The sequence below is a fragment of the Balaenoptera musculus genome, chromosome 18 (assembly GCF_009873245.2).
Source record: "Balaenoptera musculus isolate JJ_BM4_2016_0621 chromosome 18, mBalMus1.pri.v3, whole genome shotgun sequence".
Taxonomy (NCBI): Eukaryota; Metazoa; Chordata; class Mammalia; order Artiodactyla; family Balaenopteridae; genus Balaenoptera; species Balaenoptera musculus.
In genome coordinates, this window is record NC_045802.1 from 21,187,859 (window position 1) to 21,214,029 (window position 26,171).

The 26,171-nt window shown below is 38.7% G+C and overlaps 1 protein-coding gene across 1 annotated transcript in view; it reads left to right on the forward strand.

The window, feature by feature from the left end:
• Positions 1-26,171, forward strand: part of CPB2 (carboxypeptidase B2) — a 53,608-nt gene that overhangs the window by 23,319 nt on the left and 4,118 nt on the right. Inside the window, exons 7-10 of the mRNA XM_036831289.1 lie at positions 14,403-14,513; positions 16,968-17,061; positions 22,947-23,149; positions 25,886-25,973. Coding sequence (XP_036687184.1) covers positions 14,403-14,513; positions 16,968-17,061; positions 22,947-23,149; positions 25,886-25,973 — 496 coding nt within the window. The remainder of the gene's footprint in view (positions 1-14,402; positions 14,514-16,967; positions 17,062-22,946; positions 23,150-25,885; positions 25,974-26,171) is intronic.

The window sequence follows — 26,171 nt, forward strand, 5'->3', positions numbered from 1 at the left end:
TACAAAGAGCTATTGCCACTGGAAAAATAACTTGAAGTATGTGTCCTTCTGATAATGGTTTTTGTTGTCTCTGTAGCCACACAAATGTCTCTGTATCTATCTGGACAAATAAATCTCTACCTACCTTTATTTGCCTTACCATCTTCTCTTCCCACCAATGGAAATGCAGAATCCCCGAGCCTACTGAAAAGTTCCCAACCGCCAGACCCTAAACACAGCCATTTGATGATCTGGAACCTTCCCCAACCTGGATAGTTTTGTTCCTTTTTAGATAATGAAGGGGGCAGCACTTAGTGGAGAGAGAAACACGCAAAGCGAGAGGGGAAGAATATTTCTTTTTCATTCTGTCACCGAACCTGAAAAGGACTGGAAAGAAACTCCGGTTCGTAGGGACTCTAATGCATGTCGGTAAAGTTGTCCCTAGCTGCCGTCCCTCCTACCCTGACATCTCTTCCCTCCGGTTACATGTTACCCTCTCCCTCCACCCATCTGCTGAATCTTTGTAAGATTAAGTTTGTTATTCCACAAATATGCTGAATTGCCGATGAGGTTCTTTTTTCTCCTCCAACTCTTGCCACGGTTCTGAATGAATGAAAAGTCCGTATGTGATGCGGGTCCCTAACAGCCGAGAAGCCTGCAGGCGGGGGCAGGAGACCGATGCCTCAGCCGAATGCCCCCCGCCCCGGCCCCAGGCTGAGAGAAGGGGCTTCTGTCCGAGGATACTGTCCTCCGGAACTGGCATCACCCCACCGAGCAGCCCCCTGCGTCCCCCAGCCTGGTCCCCCTTTGGCCTCCTTCAGCATCCGAGGCGGGCACGCGTGGCTCCGAGGGGGCGCCACCCCAGCTGCGGCCATTGGGGGCTTCCCTACCGAAGGGGCTGCGGCCCGGCCCCAAGGCCATGTCCACGCTGCCCTGGGAGCCCCGGGACTGCCGGGTTAGGACGGTAGCAGCCTTGGATGACTTTCTCAAAGAGGGCAGAGGAATTTTCCTTCCACGGGCCACAAGGGGCAGGGCTGGGAGAAGAAACAGACTCGCACCTTAGCTCATGCAAATCATGATTTTCTAGCTCAAGAAGAGAATATTGGCGGAGTGGAAATGGGAGGTAAGAATGGGGAGGGAATCTGAGTAAGCCAGCTGACTTCTTTTTTTTTTTTTTTTTTTTTTTTTTTTTTTTTTTTTATTCACACACACACACACACACACACTGTATTTTATTTTTACAAGACATAAATAGACTGACACCAAGCATTGTACATGGATGACCACAACAAAAGCAACACTGATTGCAATTACCAAACATGAAACACACTCATACTATGTCATAATATTGACATTCAGTCCAGTAATCCTCCACTGTAACAGCTCCTTTACTTTGCAGTGAAAATTGATTTGTATATTCTTTGCCTCTGAGTCCTTGTGGGATTTTTTTTTTTTAAATTCAGACAGAAAGTCACAGAAATTTTACTCATCCTCATCAGTTCACTCAGTCCCATGTAATTAATTTTTTTTTTCATCTTGATCTTTTGTTAGCACTTTTATGAGTTCATCAGTTTTTCATTAGAGTTCTGAAAATGCTTATTCATTCAGTTCAGCAGTACAGTCAGTTACCAGAAACCTGTACTTGTCAGAGTCTTTTCCATGAATTTCTTGAAGATGAAACCCTTTTATAGGAACATATTTGCAAAATCATCAGAGTACACCCAGAACTGTCTGTAAATGACAAAAGACTTAAGAATGACCACGGTTAAAGATTTGATGAAAGTTCATAATAATGCAGTTGACAAGAAAATTAGTTATTTCTGAGATATACATTTTAAAGTAATAACTAGGATTATTACTTATAACATTATACCAGAACATATAAGATTTTTAGAAATTTCATGTAATGTCTGAAACATTTATATTAACATATTTCCATACATATTTCCATACAAATACAAATATAAGATTTTTAGAAATTTCATGTAATGTCTGAAACATTTATATTAACATATTTCCATACATATTTCCATACAAATACAAATATAAGATTTTTAGAAATTTCATGTAATGTCTGAAACATTTACATTAACATATTTCCATACAAATAACCCAATGAAAGTTTAGTATTAGTTGTTTTGTTTGTTTTTTTATACTGCAGGTTCTTATTAGGCATCAGTTTTATACACATCAGTGTATACATGTCAATCCCAATTGCCCAATTCAGCACACCACCATCCCCACCTCACCGCAGTTTTCCCCCCTTGGTGTCCATATGACCATTCTCTACATTTGTGTCTCAACTTCTGCCCTGCAAACTGTCTCATCTGTACCATTTTTCTAGGTTCCGCATACATGCATTAATATACGATATTTGTTTTTCTCTTTCTGACTTACTTCACTCTGTATGACAGTCTCTAGATCCATCCACGTCTCAACAAATGACTCAATTTCGTTCCTTTTTATGGCTGAGTAATATTCCATTGTATATATGTACCACCACTTCTTTATCCATTCGTCTGTTGATGGGCATTTAGGTTGCTTCCATGACCTGGCTATTGTAAATAGTGCTGCAATGAACATTCGGGTGCATGTGTCTTTTTGAATTACGGTTTTCTCTGGGTATATGCCCAGTAGTGGGATTGCTGGGTCATATGGTAATTCTATTTTTAGTTTTTTAAGGAACCTCCATATTGTTCTCCATAGTGGCTGTATCAATTTACATTCCCACCAACAGTGCAAGAGGGTTCCCTTTTCTCCACACCCTCTCCAGCATTTGTTGTTTGTAGATTTTCTGATGATGCCCATTCTAACAGGAGTGAGGTGATACCTCATTGTAGTTTTGATTTGCATTTCTCTAATAATTAGTGATGTTGAGCATCTTTTCATGTGCTTCGTGGCCATCTGTATGTCTTCTTTGGAGAAATGTCTATTTAGGTCTTCTGCCCATTTTTGGATTGGGGTGTTTGTTTCTTTGATATTGAGCTGAATGAGCTGTTTATATATTTTGGAGATTAATCCTTTGTCCGTTGATTCATTTGCAAATATTTTCTCCCATTCTGAGGGTTGTCTTTTCGTCTTGTTTATGGTTTCCTTTGCTGTGCAAAAGCTTTGAAGTTTCATTAGGTCCCATTTGTTTATTTTTGTTTTTATTTCCATTACTGTAGGAGGTGGATCAAAAAAGATCTTGCTGTGATTTATGTCAAAGAGTGTTCTTCCTATGTTTTCCTCTAAGAGTTTTATAGTGTCCAGTCTTATATTTAGGTCTCTAATCCATTTTGAGTTTATTTTTGTGTATGGTGTTAGGGAGTATTCTAATTTCATTCTTTTACATGTAGCTGTCCAGTTTTCCCAGCACCACTTATTGAAGAGACTGTCTTTTCTCCATTGTATATCTTTGCCTCCCTTGTCATAGATTAGTTGACCATAGGTGCGTGGGTTAATCTCTGGGTTTTCTATCTTGTTCCTATGATCTATGTTTCTGTTTTTGTGCCAGTACCATACTGTCTTGATTACTGTAGCTTTGTAGTATAGTCTGAAGTCAGGGAGTCTGATTCCTCCAGCTCCATTTTTTTCCCTCAAGACTGCTTTGGCTATTCGGGGTCTTTTGTGTCTCCATACAAATTTTAAGATGATTTGTTCTAGCTCCGTAAAAAATGCCATTGGTAATTTGATAGGGATTGCATTGAATCTGTAGATTGCTTTGGGTAGTATACTCATTTTCACAATGTTGATTCTTCCAATCCAAGAACATGGTATATCTCTCCATCTGTTGGTATCATCTTTAATTTCTTTCATCAGTGTCTTATAGTTTTCTGCATACAGGTCTTTCGTCTCCCTAGGTAGGTTTATTCCTAGGTATTTTATTCTTTTTGTTGCAATGGTAAATGGGAGTGTTTCCATAATTTCTCTTTCAGATTTTTCATCATTAGTGTATAGGAATGCAAGAGATTTCTGTGCATTAATTTTGTATCCTGCAACTTTACCATATTCATTAATTAGCTCTAGCAGTTTTCTGGTGGCAGTTTTAGGATTCTCTATGTATAGTATCATGTCATCCGCAAACAGTGACAGTTTTACTTCTTCTTTTCCAATTTGTATTCCTTTTATTTCTTTTTCTTCTCTGATTGCCGTGGCTAGGACTTCCAGAACTATGTTGAATAATAGTGGTGAGAGTGGACATCCTTGTCTCGTTCCTGATCTTAGAGGAAATGCTTTCAGTTTTTCACCATTGAAAATGATGTTTGCTGTGGGTTTGTCATATATGGCCTTTATTATGTTGAGGTAGGTTCCCTCTATGCCCACTTTCTGGAGAGTTTTTATCAGAAATGGGTGTTGAATTTTGTCAAAAGCTTTTTCTGCATCTATTGAGATGATCATATGGTTTTTATTCTTCAATTTGTTAATATGGTGTATCACATTGATTGATTTGCATATATTGAAGAATCCTTGCATCCCTGGGATAAATCCCACTTGATCGTGGTGTATGATCCTTTTAATGTGTTGCTGGATTCTGTTTGCTAGTATTTTGTTGAGGATTTTTGCATCTATATTCATCAGTGATATTGGTCTGTAATTTTCTTTTTTGTAGTGTCTTTGTCTGGTTTTGGTATCAGGGTGATGGTGGCCTCATAGAATGAGTTTGGGAGTGTTCCTTCCTCTGCAATTTTTTGGAAGAGTTTGAGAAGGATGGGTGTTAGCTCTTCTCTAAATGTTTGATAGAATTCACCTGTGAAGCCATCTGGTCCTGGACTTTTGTTTGTTGGAAGATTTTTAATCACAGTTTCAATTTCATTACTTGTGATTGGTCTGTTCATATTTTCTGTTTCTTCCTGATTCAGTCTGGGAAGGTTATACCTTTCTAAGAATTTGTCCATTTCTTCCAGGTTGTCCATTTTATTGGCATAAAGTTGCTTGTAGTAGTCTCTTAGGATGCTTTGTATTTCTGCGGTGTCTGTTGTAACTTCTCCTTTTTCATTTCTGATTTTATTGATTTGAGTCCTCTCCCTCTTTTTCTTGATGAGTCTGGCTAATGGCTTATCAATTTTGTTTATCTTCTCAAAGAACCAACTTTTAGTTTTATTGATCTTTGCTATTGTTTTCTTTGTTTCTATTTCATTTATTTCTGCTCTGATCTTTATGATTTCTTTCCTTCTGCTAACTTTGGGTTTTGTTTGTTCTTCTTTCTCTAGTTTCTTTAGGTGTAAGGTTAGATTGTTTACTTGAGATTTTTCTTGTTTCTTGAGGTAGGCTTGTATAGCTATAAACTTCCCTCTTAGAACCGCTTTTGCTGCATCCCATAGGTTTTGGGTCGTCGTGTTTTCATTGTCATTTGTCTCTAGGTATTTTTTGATTTCCTCTTTGATTTCTTCAGTGATCTCTTGGTTATTTAGTAACGTATTGTTTAGCCTCCATGTGTTTGTCCTTTTTACGTTTTTTTCCCTGTAATTCATTTCTAATCTCATAGCGTTGTGGTCAGAAAAGATGCTTGATATGATTTCAATTTTCTTAAATTTACTGAGGCTTGATTTGTGACCCAAGATGTGATCTATCCTGGAGAATGTTCCGTGCGCACTTGAGAAGAACGTGTAATCTGCTGTTTTTGGATGGAATGTCCTATATATATCAATTAAATCTATCTGGTCTATTGTGTCATTTAAAGCTTCTGTTTCCTTATTTATTTTCATTTTGGATGATCTGTCCATTGGTGTAAGTGAGGTGTTAAAGTCCCCCACTATTATTGTGTTACTGTCGATTTCCTCTTTTATAGCTGTTAGCAGTTGCCTTATGTATTGAGGTGCTCCTATGTTGGGTGCATATATATTTATAATTGTTATATCTTCTTCTTGGATTGATCCCTGGATCATTATGTAGTGTCCTTCCTTGTCTCTTGTAACATTCTTTATTTTAAAGTCTATTTTATCTGATATGAGTATAGCTACTCCAGCTTTCTTTTGATTTCCATTTGCATGGAATATCTTTTTCCATCCCCTCACTTTCAGTCTGTATGTGTCCCTAGGTCTAAAGTGGGTCTCTTGTAGACAGCATATATATGGGTCTTGTTTTTGTATCCATTCAGCCAGTCTATGTCTTTTGGTTGGGGCATTTAATCCATTCACATTTAAGGTAATTATCGATATGTATGTTCCTATGACCATTTTCTTAATTGTTTTGGGTTTGTTTTTGTAGGTCCTTTTCTTCTCTTGTGTTTCCCACTTAGAGAAGTTCCTTTAGCATTTGTTGTAGAGCTGGTTTGGTGGTGCTGAATTCTCTTAGCTTTTGCTTGTCTGCAAAGCTTTTGATTTCTCCATCAAATCTAAATGAGATCCTTGCCGGGTAGAGTAATCTTGGTTGTAGGTTCTTCCCTTTCATCACTTTAAGTATATCATGCCACTCCCTTCTGGCTTGCAGAGTTTCTGCTGAGAAATCAGCTGTTAACCTTATGGGAGTTCCCTTGTATGTTATTTGTCGTTTTTCCCTTGCTGCTTTCAATAATTTTTCTTTGTCTTTAATTTTTGCCACTTTGATTACTATGTGTCTCGGCGTGTTTCTCCTTGGGTTTATTCTGTATGGGACTCTCTGCGCTTCCTGGACTTGGGTGGCTATTTCCTTTCCTATGTTAGGGAAGTTTTCGACTATAATCTCTTCCAATATTTTCTCTGGTCCTTTCTCTCTCTCTTCTCCTTCTGGGACCCCTATAATGCGAATGTTGTTGCGTTTAATGTTGTCCCAGAGGTCTCTTAGGCTGTCTTCATTTCTTTTCATTCTTTTTTCTTTAGTCTGTTCTGCAGCAGTGAATTCCACCATTCTGTCTTCCAGGTCACTTATCCGTTCTTCTGCCTCAGTTATTCTGCTATTGATTCCTTCTAGTGTAGTTTTCATTTCAGTTATTGTATTGGTGATCTCTGTTTGTTTGTTCTTTAATTCTTCTAGGTCTTTGTTAATCATTTCTTGCATCTTCTCAATCTTTGCCTCCATTCTTATTCCGAGGTCCTGGATCATCTTCACTATCATTATTCTGAATTCTTTTTCTGGAAGGTTGCCTATCTCCACTTCATTTAGTTGTTTATCTGGGGTTTTTTCTTGTTCCTTCATCTGGTACATAGCCCTCTGCCTTTTCATCTTCTCTATCTTTCTGTAACTGTGGTTTTTGGTCCACAGGCTGCAGGATCGTAGTTTTTCTTGCTTCTGCTGTCTGCCCTCTGGTGGTTGAGGCTATCTAAGAGGCTTGATGGGAGGCTCTGGTGGTGGGTAGAGCTGACTGTTGCTGTGGCGGTCAGAGCTCAGTAAAACCTTAATCCACTTGACTGTTGATGGGTGGGGCTGGGTTCCCTCCCTGTTGCTGTGGCGGTCAGAGCTCAGTAAAACCTTAATCCACTTGACTGTTGATGGGTGGGGCTGGGTTCCCTCCCTGTTGGTTGTTTTGCCTGAGGCAACCCAACACTGGAGCCTACCGGTGCTCTTTGGTGGGGTTAATGGCAGACTCTGGGAGGGCTCACGCCAAGGAGAACTTCCCAGAACCTCTGCTGCCAGTGTCCTTATCCCCACGGTGAAACAGAGCCACTACTCGCCTCTGCAGGGGACCCCCCAACACCAGCAGGTAGGTCTGGTTCAGTCTCCCCCAGGGTCACTGCTCCTTCCCCTGGGTCCCGATGCACACATTACTTTGTGTGTGCCCTCCAAGAGTGGGGTCTCTGTTTCCCCCAGTCCTGTCAAAGTCCTGCAATCAATTCCCACTAGGCTTCAAAGTCTGATTCTCTAGGAATTCCTCCTCCCGTTGCCGGACCCCCAGGTTGGGAAGCCTGACGTGGGGCTCAGAACCTTCACTCCAGTGGGTGGAATTCTGTGGTATAAGTGTTCGCCAGTCTGTGAGTCACCCACCCAGCAGTTATGGGATTTGATTTTACTCTGATTGCGCCCCTCCTACCGTCTCACTGTGGCTTCTCCTCTGTCCTTGGACGTGGGGTATCCTCCTTGGTGAAGTCCAGGGTCTTCCTGTCAATGATTGTCCAGCAGCCAGTGGTGATTCTGGTGCTCTCGCAAGAGGGAGTGAGAGCACGTCCTTCTACTCCGCCATCTTGGTTAATCTCCCCAGCTGACTTCTAAGCCAAAAGGATTCCTCTTTGTTTATCTTTGAGACAGTCCGACCCTGAGAACAGCTTTAAAAGGGAAATTAGTGCTGAGACGGTAATTAGTGCTGAGAGCGTCTTCAGCCAGCAGGCGCTCCGTAGGTACGGAGCACAGGGGGCTTGGGGCAGTTCCTGTCACCCGTTTGTACCAAATAGGGCCGGGAGATTCAAGAGGATGTATGTGTATGGTTTCCTCATCCCACCTGGCTTTTTGTCAGACCCGATTCTTGGCTTAGGTTTCCAGAAGCCGTCGGCAAACATACACACGCATGCTGGAGCTGCCACATTTATCCCTTTGCCTGCAGCCTACTTTGGGGAAAAAAAGTGCCTTACTGACTGTAGCCATTACAGTAGCCAGTGTATTTTGACAGGTGCCTATCCTTTAAAAAAAAAAAAAGTTCTCGTGTTTTTGTTTTTTTGTTTTTTTTTTAAATTGCTGGCCTACTCTGAAATCCCTGGCAAATCACCGGGCCATTGGATTTTTTCCATTATGTTCATTACCATGTACCTCAGATCTCTCTCTCTCTCTGTGTTACAGTTTCTCGTCTTGGACTTTCTTTTACTATTACTATAATTTTTTTTTTTTTTTTGCTTTAAAATGAGTGTGATGCCATATCCAGTCGATTTTATTCTCTCACCATGTACTCTGTAAGAGGTGTGGGTATTTATTTGGTCGGCATGCGAGCAAGTGCTGAAGTAACACGATCAGTATACACGGAAGGTTTTTAGGAAGTATGGGGAAAAAACGTTGTATTGGCCATGATGGTAACATGGTATAGTCAAGCTGCCTTTTCAGAGGTCCTATCTGTTCAGTGTGAAGTGATTTTTAAAAATAATAACCTGCTTTTCTGACTAGCTTAAAGATGGATTTGAAAATGGTTTTGGACGCAATTAGGTTATGCTATTTGGACAATAAACTCACCTTGACCTAAAAAAAAAAAAAAAAGTTCATATGTGAGATTCATCTAACAAATTATCTTCTCAGCTCCTTGAACTCTTTTACATGATTAAACCTAACCTTAACTCTGTTTTAGTAAATTTCTCCCATGGCCATTATCTGGAGCTCAGAAAGAATTCTCTCTCTGATCCTAGATCCAGAATATGACCATGTACAGTGACCAGGAAGGCCAGGGGGAGCCTCTGAAGACACTGACTTCTTAATTTCTTTTCATTCCTCACACTTGCTGTGTATGCTTTTTTTTTCCCCCTTTAGTAAATTTCCAGTCCTTGGATATATCTGCTTCCTTCTAATTCATCAGCTCCTTTCCAGGAATCTCTTCCTTCCCTAACTAGTATGAATCCCGTCACAAACCACCCTTCACCCGTATCCTGAATTTCCTGCTACCTTGATCTGCCCTTTAGGAATTCCAACCCCAAACGCCCCCACAGAATTAACCAGCCTTCTTCTGGGCCACTGTGCACATCCCAATTTTACTATTATACAACATTGAATTGTTGTTCTTTCCCTTCCAACTTAACACTTTTCTTAGCTTTTTAAGGGCAATGATTATCTCTAAAGTCATTTTTTTTTTGGTTCCCCGTAACTGTATATTTTTTGGTCCACATAATCAGCGCTCAACATCCACTTCTAGTATTTGAAATTTAAATTAATGCTGCAGGTTCAGGCTGAAATACAACTCTGGGGTCCAGAGAGGACTTAAACAGTGCCTACTACTGGGCTACTTTCTTGCCATTGGGGAAGGTCTAAATTATCCATCCATACTTAGAGATTGGAGAAAACTGGGACTTAGAGCTCTTTGCTGTATTTCTAATTGTCATGAGAATAACAGTTTATTTCAAAATCTTCCATTCGTAGTGTCTTATATGCCTTTATGTACTAATTTATTCTCTGTCGAATGGTTATTGGTTAATTTGTTGGCAGGCATTGTTGCTGTTGTCTAGGATTGTAAGAAAGACAAAGCCTCAGCGTCCCCCAGGCAAAGAGAGCTGAGTAATCATCTGTCCCAGGTCCAGCTGATAGGAATTAGTCGAGCCTTTATCTCCTGCCCTCTAAGTACTCACTTGCTCTTGCGCTCTCCTCTGGCACCCTACGTCCTCATCTTTCTTCTTGCTTTTTGTTTTTGCTTTAAAAAGTAAGACAGTGATTTCAATTATGTTACTTATCTTACTGGTGAGTCATTCCTTCAACAAATATTTATGTACTGTCTTTGTGTGTCAGGCATAATTTCTGTAGCGACCAACCTCATGAAGAGTGATTCATTCACTAGATATAAAACCATAACTGTAAATATATTTATAGAATACTGTGAAAACTCATCAGATAACACATACTTGGAGAGCCCCATGATACACAGATCAAAAATTAATAGTAAAGAATTAGATCCATGAACACGAGCAACTTGGTTGAAAATGTTATTTTAAAAAATCATGTCTTTAAACAGTTGATATACTGTCAGAATTAGGAGACTTAGAGAATTCTAGAAGTTACGTTATTTCAGTGACATGATTAGATATCTAGATGGCCTACTTTTGAAGTATAAATAACTGGATAAATGTCAACTCTGAAAATACTTTTATGAGTAAATTTATTTATTTATTTATTTATTTTTGGCTGTGTTGGGTCTTCATTTCTGTGCGAGGGCTTTCTCCAGTTGCGGCGAGCGGGGGCCACTCTTCATCACGGTGCACGGGCCTCTCACTGTCGCGGCCTCTCGTTGTGGAGCACAGGCTCCAGATGCGCAGGCTCAGTAGTTGTGGCTCACAGGCTCCAGACGCACAGGCTCAGTAGTTGTGGCGCACAGGTTAGTTGCTCCGCGGCATGTGGGATCCTCCCAGACCTGGGCTCGATCCCGTGTGCCCTGCATGAGCAGGCAGACTCTCAACCACTGCGCCACCAGGGAAGCCCTCATCTTCTTTAATTGTGGACCTAAACAGGCTCACCACCAGTCCAGACGGTGCCTTTGTGCAGAATCAAACAGCTAGCTATCCATATGCAAAAGAATGAATTTAGACTCCTACCTCACACTATATGCAAATATTAACTCAAAAATGGGTCAGACACCTAAATTTAAAAACTAAAATTATAAAATTCTTAGAAGAAAACATAGAAGTAGTAAATCTTTGTGACTTTGGATTAGGCAATGAGTTATTAGATATGACACCAAAAGCACAAGCAACCAAAGAGAAAAAGAGGTAAATGGGACTTTACCAAAATTAAAACCTTTGTGCTTTTCCAGGGACACTATCAAGAAAGTTAAAAGGCAAATCACAGAATGGGAGAAAAGTTTTGCAAATCATATATATGATCAGGGACTCATATCCAAAATATATAAATAACTTTTACAAATAAACAGTAAGAAGACAAATAAAAGACAATTTTAAATGGGCAAAATATCTGAAAGGACAATTCTCCAAAGAAGATATACAAATAGCCAATAAGCGTTATGAAAAGATGCTCAACATCATTAGTCATTAGGGAAATATGAATCAAAACCATAATAAGATACCACTTCATACCCACCAGGATGGCTAAAATTTTAAAAAGACAGATAATAGCAAATATTGGTAAGAGTGTGGAAAAATTGGAACTCTCATCCATTGCTGCTGGGATCATAAAATGCTGCAGACACTTTAGAAAACAGTTTGGCAGTTCCTCAAAAGTTTAAGCATAGAGTTACCATTTGACCCTGCAATTCCACTCCTAGGTGTATAGGCAAGAGACTTGAACACATATGTTTACAAATGTTCAAAGTAACATTATTCATAAGTCAAAAAGTGGAAACAATCCAAATGTCCATCAACTTATGAGTGGATAAATAAAATGTTGTATATCCTTACTATGGAATACCATTCAGCAATGAAAAGGAATGACGTACTGATTCATGCTACAACATGGATGAATCTTGAAAACATTATGCTAAGTGATAGAAGCCAGACACAAAAGGCCATATATTTTATTATTCCACTTACATGAAATGTCCAGAATGGGCAGATCCACAGAGACAGAAAGTTGATTAGTGGTTGCCAGGCTGGGGGAAGAGGAGATAGGAGAAGGGGGGTAATTCCTAATGGCTAAGGGGTTTTTGGTTTTTGGTGTTGGTGGGCGGGGTGATAAAAATATTCTACAATCAGATAGTGGTGATGGTTGCATAACTCTGTGATATAAAATCCACTGAATTGTGCACTTAAACATGGTGACTTTTCTGGCATGTGAATTATATCTCAATAAAGCTGTTAAAAACTAGGCACCCCTTCCTCTGGGATTTCAGCTGCAATCACACATGAAGGTAGGGCTTGACACACAGAGTATAGGCTATATTTCAGCCCTCACTCACCCTTTCTGTTTGGAGCCCTGCTTATGAGACAAGAAATTCTCAGACTAACATTGATCATCTCTCAGAGACTAACTTTTTGCTGAAAGACTCCCATCCAACCATTGCTAAAGTAAGAAAGAAATAAAGAGAGTGAAAAGGACAAAAAAACCAACCATAGCACGTCTATTAAAATTTCAGCAAACATTGTAGAAATAAAAATGATAAATGCTTTATTATTTGAAAGAAAATAAGATCTCCTAATCTTTCTTTTCTGATAATGAATGCCACATTATTACTGAAAAATGACTCTAACATAAATTTGCAAATTTGTAGCATAAAAATGTATTTAACTAGTTGCTCAACTATTTAAAAGATTGCCTCTTTCATTCTATAAAATTACTTCCTTTTCATTAAGCTTTTGTTTCTGACCTATAGTAGATTAAAAAATAACTTGTACTTTTGCTTTCTTTTCTCCCATATTTAATAAGTGGTTATCTATGGCAAATAATTTAAATTTGACTATTATGGTTGTTCTAGGAAAATATGGATATAATATTTTAAATATTTAAAGAAAAGATGGTAAAGTTTTAGCTATAGCAAAGGTGAGATTTAAAAGATATTTTTCTTAGATATTAACCCCTTATTGGTCATATCATTTGCAAATATTTTCTCACATTGAGTAGGTTGTCTTCTAGTTTTGTCAATGGTTTCCTTTTTTGTGTGTGTGAACCGCTATATTGTACACCTATAACTTATATAAAATTGTACAGCAACTATACTTCAATTTTTAAAAAAGACATTTTCTTTTTATCAACAGTGAAAAAATATTTAACAAAGTCTTTTGAGTAAAGTTTAAATCAACAACTAATTGTGAACTAATCCACGAATTAAAATGTAACAATGTTGCCACAAATGAAGAATTTATACCAAAGCTTAGTCCTAGATGAAATGATCTAACTGGCTGAAATTTGTCTTTGTGGTTCTGCTACGTCTATATTTGGTCATTTTGGAGTGAACTTCTCAGTCGTTGGAATGTGGATGTCCTTGGATCATGTTAAAATATGTGACCCTAAGCTGGGTATGAGTCTAAAGCACAGGAGAGCAGTGTCAGATGGTATCTGTTACGAAACTCATAGCCAGTACCTAGGAAAAGCTACCACTGGCTTTAAAGCCAAATGATCTGATGCTTGGGAAACAAACTCGATTCTAGCAAAAATTTAGCTCACAACTTATAAGGACAATGCAGAAAATATTATCTAGACATATGTGGGAATAAGACAAGGTTAGTCTAAGCTTTGATTGAGAACGGATTATTGTGAAAAGAGTGGAAATATATCTAGGTTTTTGTTTCCTTAAATCTTTGTAGTGGGCTTTAGGCTTTAATAAAGAATTCTTTTTGTTTCTTGAAGGAAGTTTTAGAAAATAGATGGTTGTATTTTCTGCCTCCATAAATAGGAAGACCAATTGTCCCACATCCAGGACATTTACCACCACTTAACAACATAGTACCCTAAGTTCAGACTTTTCAAGGAATTAATACTCTTCCTGAAAGTTGAATCTGCAAATCTAAACATCTCAAAATTTTTTTAATAAAAAAATAGACTGAGTTTAGTGAATGTTAACTAGATGGATATTAACTAGACTTATTGTGGTGATCACTTCACTATATAGACAAATTTTGAATCATTATATTATACACCTGAAATTAATACAGTTGACCCTTGAACGATGCAGGGATGAGGGGCGTCCACCCTCCCTACACTTGAAAATCCAGGCATAACTTTACAGTCGGCCCTCCATATCCACAGTTCTGCATCTGTGGATTCAATGAGCTGCAGACCATGTAGTACTATAATACTTACTATTGAAAAAAATCTGCATACAAGTGGACCCACACAGTTCAAACCTGTGTTGTTCAAGGATTATATGTCAATTATATCTCAGTTAAAGAAGAAGACACAGACTAAGTTTAGAAGGACATAAAAGATATATCATCAGATATACTTGGTTTAATTTGTAGGTAACTCGTTTCCATGGGCAAGAAAATCTGCCTACCAGTCTTCTGAGGCACATGGATTTCTATGTTATGCCGGTGGTTAACGTGGATGGTTATGACTACACATGGAAAAAGGTAGGTGAAGGTAAAGAAAACAAAACAGGGGATACAGGATACGTAGGCTGAATTATTTATAGAATCCTGGACCCTGGCATAATGGTTTTATTATGAAAAAAATTTTTAATTCATTATGGAAAAGTTCAAACATATATGAGTGGGAATAATTGTATGGTAAACTCCTATGTACCCATCACACAGCCAATCAACTCATAGCCAATCTTTTTTCATCTATATCCCCAACTCCCTTCTATCTTACCCATATTATTTTGAAGCAAATCTCAGATACCATATAATTTCATCAATAAATATTTCAGTATGCGTCTCTAAAAGAGGTCTTAAAAAAATAACGGTACAATTATACCTAAAAATGAACAATAATTATTTACTAGCATAAGATTTCCAAGCAGTGTTTAAATTTCCAATTGTATCATAACTTTTTAAAAAGTTTATTTCTTTGGTTCAGGATCCAAATAAGGCTAATATATTGTGATTGGTTTATAGCTTTTATTTTTACTTTAATCTGTAGATTCTCTCTCCATCTCTCTTTTTCTCTATTTCCTTGCAATTTTTTCATTGAAGAAAAGAGCTTCCTGTTGTCTGGATTTGCTAATTGCTTTGCCATGTTCCTTTGTCCTCTGTATTTTCTAAAACTTGATATTTGGATTCTAGAAGCTTTATAAGAGTCAGGTTTGACGTTTTTGGCAAGACTACTTCATTGTAATAGTGTGTTCTCCCAACAGGAGGTGCACAATGTCTGGCTGTATCTCTTTTTGTGATGTTAGCTACCTTGATGCACAGTGCCTACATCCATTCATTCTTACTAGGAATCGTTTGAATGGTATTTTGATTGTAAAAGCATGAATTGCAAGAATTAGAACAGCATTCTAACCGAACGTGCATGGTAGCAGAATTGCATTCTAACCAATATGCGAAGTTAATCCTAGTACCCTTTAACTCAATCATGAACATAAGTATGAATATCATGGTCCGTCTCATCTATACTGGAAACCATTACTATTTCTAATCCATCAACATTCATGTAAAATCACTCAAGCAGTATGAAGTACAGTCCTTTCTAATTTAATGAGGGGCACATAAAAACATAGTTGAACATATATGAAAAACCTACTTGAATAGCACATACAAACACTAAGGGGAATGAGAATAATTGCAGTGATTAGATGCATAAGGAATTATACAGGAATTATTTTATGTAGAGGGTAATTTAAGCAGAAGAGATAGGAACAGTGAAGGAGATTGATGAAAAAGTCATCTCAGGGAAGAGGAATACTGAGAGCAAAAGTTTGTCCGTAGGAGTGAGCAAACCCGGAACTAAGTAAATGAGAAATACCTAGCATAGTACCTAACACAAAATTGGTGTTCAATAAATGGTCACATTTGTAGGTTGCTATTACACTAAATTTATGCCTTCACTGGAATCACAGTGGAATTCAGCCACCTTTTAGATATTCTTACTCCCCAACTGTCCTTTGTATCTTAACTCTGCCAATTAGTCCCTGAAGTATGAGAACTTGATTTCCTCAGAACAACTGTTGCTACCAGAATCACAGGGCTGGGGTTGGAAGCAAACTGGGAGGCTTGGCAGAAGTGTTGGTGGAATAGGGAAAAGTGTGCCATGTCACCCCAACCCAGAACTTAAACAAAGTCTGTGCAACTGTTTACATGATCAAATTCCCAGATTACCCCAAGAACCCAATGGGGTATTTGCTTTACATTTAAAAACCAGAGTTGAATCGGTACAATCAAAGGAGCCATCAGGCTAGAGGTATCTTCACAGCTCTGCCTCCTATAGGTTTTAAGTGAGTGTTGAATTCAATCTAAAGAGAGCATTGAAACTCATGACTCAACAATTTTGTATTATAATCATCAAACTTGCTAAAAGACTTGATCTTAATTATTCCCGCCACAAAAAAGAGATGATAATTTATGTGACATGATAGAGGGGCCATCCCAAAAATGGCAATCATATTACAATATGTAAATGTATCAAATCAACATGTTGAACACCTTAAATTTATACAATGTTATATGTCAAATACATTTCAATTAAAAAAAAAACCTCATGACTCATAGTTTTAATTTGAGTTGAAACACCAAGTTATTTTACTTTTCACAGAAGGAACTTAAAATGACAATGCATAAAATTAAAGGAAACAAGGCCAAATAAGAAGGCCAGTAAGCAGCCTAGCAAAACCAAATGAAATTTTTTTTTTTGTATAGGTCAAAGCTCATGAAATATCACCATTTCAGTTGATTCAAGTTTGAGTGAACCCAGCTGAGACCTGGATAGAACAGGGGCTATGCAAGAAGTACTGTGAAGACAGTGACACGATAAAGAGATGGGGTTGAAGGAAAGAAACACAGTACTGTCCACTTAGGCTTTAAAAGTCGTGTCTTTCCTGAACTGCAAACATGGCTGCCCTGGTTACCTGTGTTTTGTTTATTTAGAATCGAATGTGGAGAAAGAACCGTTCTTTTCATGAAAACAATTCTTGCATCGGAACAGACCTGAACAGGAACTTTGACTCCAAACACTGGTGTGGTAGGTTGTTTGCTTTATTTCTAGCAAATGTCTCTTCATTTAAAAGGTGGTATTCCTAAAAGCCCATTAATTCAAACTGATTAGAGGGGAGGCCTATCTGAATCAGAAGATAACTTAAATAAGAAACTTTTTGGTTAAATGTAGTGCTATGAAGTTTGACTCAAATCAGCAAAACACCCTTACCCTGTTCCTCCCTGCCACATCCATACCTTTAAAAGAAGGAAGTTGGACTAGTTCTTTAAGGTCCCTTCTAGCTTCAAAATTCTAAAATTCTATTTCTCTAAAATCATAAGGAAGTGACCACTTAATTTCCTACTTTCATAAACAAATAACATTCATTATGAAGATATCAAAGGCTAGGGTTGGGTGGGTACCTCTTATTTTCAATTGCTTTGGAAAATATTGACTTCTATAGTGCTGCAAAACATTTTGTGGGGTTTTTTTCCCCTTTGGCTTGTGGGATCTTAGTTCCCCAACCAGGGATTGAACCCATGCCCCCTGCAGTGGAAGCGTGGAGCCCTAACCACTGGCCCATCCGGGAATTCCCAGAACATTTTGTTTTGTATTCACTATTCACTTTCTTAAGTTCTTTCTTTCATGAATATCGTAAAGAGAAACTTGTGTCCAGCACTGTGGGAGCTCCTTGTTCCTTGATTCCAATGAGTTAAGACCCTCGGTGAACACGGATTTAGGCATTCGGGGATATTGTCTGCTCTCAGGGAGGTAGGTGTTAGTTCACCACCCCCTCACTATGTTTCACAGTTACTGCATTTAAGAAACAACTACAAAGCCACACTAAACTTAACGACGAGCTGGAATCACCCGTATTTTTGGAGGTGGGAGCATGTGACGACAAGGGAGCACAGCTATTGAAACCACAGATACATCTTCCTCCCATTCCTGTACTCTACACAGTCCTAGGTACATGATCTTCTGTATTTCCTTTTAAAAAAAGAACTGAAAATTCATGATTTTGAACATTTCATCATTATCCCAGAGTAGCTATGAAAACTTTTCGGTAGAGTACTTACTTTTTTTCTTCATTTCCTCCTTCCTCTAAGTCGGAAACCCCATGGGGGCAGGGACCACTACCCATTACCTAGTGCAGTACCTGACACACCGAGGGGTCTCTGAAAGCTATTCAAATGAACACGTGCATGAAATTCGTTGTTTTAAGAGAGCTACAGATACGGCAAGTAAACCGAGGAGAGAACAGTTGATCCTGCCTCAGGCTCAAGGGAATCACTTAGTGGTTTCTTCCGTTGTTAAGATTGTTCAATAAAAGTGCCCACGGAGGTGTAAAGACTGCCACAGCAGTGATAATTGGGCAGGGAGCCAGAGAAACGGCAGCTGATATAAAAGACCTCTGAGGGCTTCCCTGGTGGCGCAGTGGTTGAGAATCTGCCTGCCAGTGCAGGGGACACGGGTTCGAGCCCTGGTCTGGGAAGATCCCACATGCCACGGAGCAACTGGGCCCGTGAGCCACAATTACTGAGCCTGCGCGTCTGGAGCCTGTGCTCCGCAACAAGAGAGGCCGCGATGGTGAGAGGCCCGCGCATCGCGATGAAGAGTGGCCCCCGCTCGCCGCAACTGGAGAAAGCCCTCGCACAGAAACGAAGACCCAACTCAGCCATAAATAAATAAATAAATTAATTAAAAAAAAAAAAAAAGACCTCTGAATAAATAGAGCTGACAGTTGCTAAGTGCTGAGCAGTTTATATATTCCATCCCTTGACTTTCATTATCTACGCATCATGGATGAAGAAACCCAGACTTTAAAAGGTTAAGTCCCTTGCTCAAGAGCACAGAGCTAGGAAGTGGCAGAGCTGGGCTATAAAGCCAGGCTGACTAACTCCAAATTTGTTGAAATTCTTCTACGTCTGACAATCACTCTTCAGTTGTAAGTTCCCTTTTGGAACTTCTTTCATCCGCAAGCTCTTTTGCTGCTCTATTTTACTTAATGTTTTTCGTGGTAAAACTAGCATTACCTAATTTGAATAGCCAAGTACTCAAGATGTATTCTGTTATTGCCATTAAGAAATATCTCAGGTCCCGATTAGGCCTGGTTTTGTATTATTACATATCACAAGAGTTAAAAGCAGAAACAGAAGCGGTAAGCATATGGATAAAAGAGAGTTTCACATAAAACAAACAGTAACAGTGAGGAACTCTTTTTCTGCCAAGTGCCCCAGCATCTCTTCAGTAATATGTGAGTAAGACAGTGCGAAAAAAGAATTAAATCTAATCTTTTCCTTGTCCCTACACCTAGAATGTGCCTTTAAGATACTTTGTAAAGGATCTAAAAGAGCGCCTCACTTATTAATAGGAAGCGATATATCAAGCCTACTTATTCATTTTATGTTCATTTTACCTTTCCTCTGTATTAAAAGTGTGTGTGTGTGTGCTGGAGATGGGAATAGGTGTAGGGGTATCTTAGTCTGCCAGGGCTGCCGTAAAACAATATCACAGACTGTAAGGCTCAAACGAGACATTTATTTCCTGCAGTTCTGGAGGCTGTAAGTCCAAGATCAAGTTTATCAGCAGGGTGGGTTTCTCCTGAGGCCTCTCTCCTTGGCTTGCAGACGGCCGCATTCTTGCTGTGTCCTCACATGGCCTTTTCTCTGTGTGCAAGCATCCCTGGTGTTTCTCTCTTCTTATAAGGACAAGAGCCATAGTGGATCATGGCCTTACCTTTATGACTTCATTAAACCTTTATTACCTCCTTAAAGGCCCTATCTCCAAATATAGCACATTGTGGGTTAGGGCTTCAACATATGAATTGGGGGGGGGGTGGGTAGAATTCAGTCCATAACAGGGGGTATTTATGAGGACCTCTGATCTCAAACTTCCTAAAACAGCTCCACTCATTTTCTGAAATAGTAAGTTAAACTACACAGTTTTTGCAACTGGCATGGGGTGGAAAAAGCTTTTATTTCTTTTCCTAGAGACCATACGGTCTTTCAATTTTTTAAAAAATTGTCATAAAACATATATAACATAAAATTGCCACTTTAACCATTTTTAAGTACAGTTCAATGGCATTAAGTACATTCACGATCTTGTGCAACCATCACTACCTACCATCCATTCCCAAAACTTTTCATCATCTCAAACAGAAACTCTGTAACCATTGAGCAGTATCGCCTTATTCACCACCCATAGGAGCCCCTGGTAGTTTCTAATCTACTTTTTGTCTCTATGAGTGTGCCTACTCTAGATATTTTTTTGATCTCATTGCCTATAGATCAAAGAATGGTTGAGTGTGAAGGGACCTGGAAGACCAAGCACCTCTTGGTACGGATGAAGAACTTAGGCTGAGAGAGATGAAGTAGCTTGCCCAGATTAACATGCCTATTTAATGGCAAAACAGAATCTCAAACACAAGTCTCCTGACTCCGCATGGCTCTTTCGACCAAAAGTTTGAAATCTCTAGAATCACAGTCACAAAATGAGAATCTGAGGCTACACTGTCCAGTACAGTAGCCACTACCCACATGTGGCCATTGAGCACTTGAAATGTGGCTTGTCTGAACTGAGGTGTGCAATGAGTATAAAATACACACCAGACTTCAAAGACTTAGTATGAAAAAGCAACACAAAATATCTCATGAATAATTTTTTTATTGATTACATTTGAAATGATAAACTCTGTACATATGGGGTTAAATAAATTAAAAGTATTCAAACGTAACTAAACTATCAAAAATGTTTTGTCCAATAACATTATTGATTCAAAATTAACACAAATACTTGGAAAGGCCTTGGGTGTTCAGCACAGCATTTTCTTGGGGGCGGGGGGAATGTTTGACAAACATTAAGACTGTTTCTGTTGCAATAAAAGGAAGAAAATAGAGCAAGCTTAAGTAAGAAAGGCAGGCTCTATGTATAAAATAGATAACTTATAAGAATCTGCTGTATAAAAAAAATTTTTTTTAAACAAGGCAAAAATAAATAAATAAATGAAAAAATAAAAGTACTGAAGGGAAAAAAAAAAAAAGAGGAAGGCAGGCTCTGTAAGGATCGTAAGGATCATGGAGTAGCCCATGGAACCCAAGGACTGGGATGCAGGCAGACCTCGGAAACAGACTAGAACTGGGCCTGGAGCGCTATAGGGAGGTCAGTGGCTCCTTTCTCTCCCCATCTCATCTCTGCAATGCACACTGGCCTTCTCTGTGTCCCAATCCGTGTGACGATGATGATGATGATAATGCTGATAAACAAGTTACTAAACACTCAGTATATGCCAGCACTGGGAAAAGCATTTTATAATTTATCCATTTAGTAGATAAGGAAATTGAGGTATAGATAGGTTTTAAAAAAATCAAGATTGACTTGCCTCCTAGGGCATGCCCAATAATTCTACTCTTCCTCAACCACTCTAGAAGATTGATTGAAATGCAAGTGAGTGATAGACAGCTTAAATGCCAAAATAGAAGACTAGAACTTTTTAAAATTACTGTTGGGTCTTAACAATTAGCAGTGCCTTACTGGCATTTTAAAAAATAAAACAGAAGTATATTTGAACCGAAAATTTCCAACATGTTAAGAGTTGACGGTGCCAGATGCCCATCTTGTGCCACAAGTGTTTTTTTTAAATGTAAAATACCCATTGAGTGAAAAGAATTTGTCTTGCTTGGTTGCTTTGGGAAGCCAGAGAGCATATGGGCATTCAGATTTCCTGCTGGACCACAAAAGTTCTGTTGATATTACACAGAATGGGGATTCCAAACAGTCCTTATAATGGAAATCTAAAAGTAGTGTCCAATTTAAGGCCTCATCTTTCATTACCGTTACTCATTCCTATAAAGGACTAATTTGGATTACATCAACTTTTGACTCATAGGTTAAAAAAAATTACCCAAGTCATATAGCTATTAAATGGCAAAGACAAGATTGAAATCAAGTGATGGGGTGATTAACAATATGATACATAGCCTCTTACTGTAAAGAATGGTTACCACCAATGGTGCCCAATTTGAGTCTCCTAAAATAAGAGCATTTACTTCACAGGTTTGCCGTAACGATTAAATGAGATATCGCCTGTAAGTCTTAGCAGAGTTCCTGACAGATAGCTTGTGTTCTTTGGATGTCAGCTGGTGATGTTATTATTGTTATCTTCTTTGTTTTCAAGAGAGCAGCTTGACTGAAACTAGAATCTGCATCTTGATTTCAAGTTATCAGTGGAGGGATTCCGAATGGCAAAAGACAAGTGAGGGACCCAAATTGGGGCTAATAAACGGTTTCCAGGAGGGAAGAATCTTTCTGGGTCAGAGATGGCTCCCTGGGGCTCTAAAGCTGTGAATTAGGTACAGAGGAGAGAAGTGATGGGAGTCAGGCGACCATCCGAAGTGATGTTTTGTATAATTTCTCAAAGGAATGAACACATATTAGTCTAGCACCAAATATCACCATTCCGTTTTACTTACTAAACCACTTTAGCAAGTTAGAAGTAGCACTGAATGCAGACTTACATATTCTGAATTCTCAAATGAGACTTCTATGGGCTGTATTAATTAGTGATTTTTAAGCTACACATGTCAGGAAAACCAAACTTACAATGATGAAAGAAAATGGGGTTTATTTTTCTCTTGTAACCACAAGTTTGGAGGCAGAGCTGGCATTTCTTTCTCGAGGCTGCGAGGTGGCTGCCCTCAGGCAGCAACTGTTGGATGGCTTGCTATGAGGGCATGTAAATATTTGAATTCAAAATAAACATAAACAACATTTAGGGGACATTAGAAATATGTTCTTTACAGAGCTCGAGTGAATCCATTTATCGAAAAATGTCACACCCTATATATTAGGAGAATACATGGTCAGGGAGATCACAAATTACAATAGGTTGCGTATCTACTTATGAATCCACTCCATCAATTTCACTACAGGGGAAGGTGCCTCGAGTTTCTCGTGCTCGGAAACCTACTGTGGACTTTACCCTGAGTCGGAACCAGAAGTGAAGGCAATGGCTGATTTCTTGAGAAGAAATATCAACCACATTAAAGCTTACGTCACCATGCATTCATACTCCCAGAAGATAGTGTTTCCGTATTCCTATAGCAGAAGCAAAAGCAAAGACCACGAGGAACTAGTAAGTGCTGCTTAATTAATTTTCTCATTAGCATTTCAGAAGTAAAATAATACGTAGTTCAAGAATCAAAAACTGTGGGGAAAAATGTTCTGTAGAGGACAAAGGGGGATAGATGCTTTATATCTTGATCTAACATTTCTGAGAGTCACCCTAGGTCAGGGTTCATTGAGAGATTGTAAAGAACTGAGCCTTATTTTGAGGACATGAACTTCCGCCTAGCAGAGGGGCTCTCTAGGAAAATGTCAGACAAGCTCTTGGGACGTCAGGAGGGAACCAGTCTACCTTGACCTGATCTACATATGAAGCCATATGAACAAGGACAAGGACAAAAGTTTCTGGAATTATTGGTCTGTTTGTAGGTGCTAGCTTTCTACAACAGCCCACCACAGGTCAAGTCTTAGCACAATACTTATCGATTTGATACTAGCATTGGGAATTGTTTATACACTGACCTTCCTAACTTGCAGAGGTTTGGTCCTATTAAAAGCAAGTCCAATTTCAGCATTGAGGCAAGACCTCCCTCCTTTTGTGGAATGCAGTGGATGATACAGTGAGTTCAAAGAGGACTCGTACAGTCTGTTATCCCTTCATCACTTTTTGGTCCCAAATATTCTATGCTTGGGTTAATGGCAAAGGATGCAAGGGTTCTTGATGGATTGTGGCTAGGTCTGGACAAATCCTCATCCCAGATGCTCTCTAGACAATGGAAGTGCTATGGCAACAGTCCACTTCTTGCCCAAGGTCTGATCTTTATGTAGTGGTTTGTTTCTTATTGACTTGTTTTGCTCTGGTTCTCTTAACAGAATAAACTATAGCCACATTAGGGGCTAGCAATTCCTGATGACAAATATAAAGTTATTTGCAGTTGCTAAGAATAACTCCTTTAGAACAGAAACATCCTTGATACTTATGATTCCTTTTTCGTCTCAAGGGAAAACTTTTAAGGAAAGCTCCTTTATTGGTGTTATCTTTGAAGAAGTGAGAGGATATTCATCATGATCTGGAAATAGATGTAGTGTGATTTTGAATTATTTTTGGATCACTATCATCACAAGTGTTTGTTGAGAGTTATTATGTGTAAAATACTGTGTTGATGGACATTGAAAGAAGCATCAGGTAGGACCCTGCCCTTTAAGAGAATATGATATGGTTAGGGAGCTCAGCCATTAGCAATTGTTACAGATGGCTGTACTCTTAAGGTATAGTAACTACTAAGTAAGTGGCACAGATGGTACAACTCACTTCTGACTGGGATAGCTAGGGGTGGCCTCATTAATTCATTCAGAAGGAAACAGATAAGTGAGGGGATAAAGACCCTGTCCCGAGGGCTTATAATCTATTAAGGCGTGACATACTGTAAAGAAAAAGGAATGATAAAGTGCCAGTGAAGTGAAGGAACAGAGACAATTTCAGCCAGATACTGAAAGATAGGATTTCTGTAAGTGGACCCGGAGGGGGAGACCTTTCTAAGCTGAGGCCAAGGTTCTCCCCACAGGAAGTATGTTCAGGGGAATGTAGGGGCAAAAAAAGGAAGTTGATCCCTCAGAAAGTAGATGAGGTCAGCCTGTGAAGAAGAGGTCACCTAGTCTGAGTGTCAGAATAAATTTACATTCTATTCTGTAGATCAGGGGGTTCCATTAAAACTTTTGTTTTGAGCAGAGGAATGGCACAACATCATATCCACTGATATTCCTCAGGTCCTTCAAGGGAGGGATAGTGAATACCATGATGCTAGTGCCAATTTCAGAAAAGATGTGCATAAGCTAGAAACAAAAATAGTGGAACAGGGGACTTAGTTACTACCCTGCAGCACACCAGGGATATAAACTTTTTTATTTGATGAGTCTTTGGGAGGTATTAGACATTTTACATGAAAAGGAAATAGAGTTTGTGAGAAGGATGAGGAGGGAATCATACATTGCTGACATATGTGTATTGTTTAGAGAAGCTGGGTTTAAAGTTTGGTGAAAGTTTTGTCTAGTTGTTTGCCTTTGAAATATAGTTATACTTTGTTTTACAGTATAACTTGGTTACATATACTTTGTTTTACAAAATAAATGAATTCCTAAAAAAGGCATATGAGAATTATTTTTTCTTCAACTTAAATAAAATGTCAATATATTGGAAGAGTCTGTGTCTAAAGCCACCCAACTGTGATTTCCGTAAAGAGGAAAACATTTTTAAAAGTTAATTTATTCTTCTCAATTTATCTCTTGGATACATGCAGATTTTTCATATATACAATTCTCCCCACACCCCGGCTCTGTTGAGATATAATTGACTTATAACATTGTGTAAGTACAAGGTGTACAACGTGACGATTTGATACACATATATATTGTGAAATGATTACCACAATAAAGTTAATTAACACGTTCGTCACCTCACATAACTAGTTTCTTCTTTCGTGGTGAGAACACTGAAGATCTACTCTCTTAGCAACTTTCAAGTATATAATACAGTATTGTTAACTATAGTCGCCAGGCTGTATTTTCGATCCTCAGAACTTATTCATCTTATAACTGGAAGTTTGTATCCTTTGACCAGCATCTCCACATTCTCCTCCCTCCGCCACCCCCAACCCCTGGCAACAACCATTCTGCTCTCTATTTCTTCATATTTACAGTTTGATTGAATAAATATATGATTGGGTTTCTGTTTTTTTTTTAAGAAACTTCTACCTGTCTTGTTTTAAAGCTGTACATTAACTGAAATTCCATATCCTATTGATTTCAGTCTCTAGTGGCCAGTGAAGCAGTCCATGCTATTGAGAATACTAATAAAAATACGAGATATACACATGGCAGTGGTTCAGAAAGTTTATGTAAGTATTTCTTCTTAAGATCTTAGGGGACTGTGAGGTACTAAAGAAATCTGTGTTTGGTTTTTCTGGGTGGATTTAATTTTTCTAAGTGGAATCTTTAAACATGTAAAACAATTGGATTATAACAGTTAGAATTGGAAGCATAATAGCTATGACAGTACTGAACAAGGCTGTATTAATACATAAATTTACTAAAAA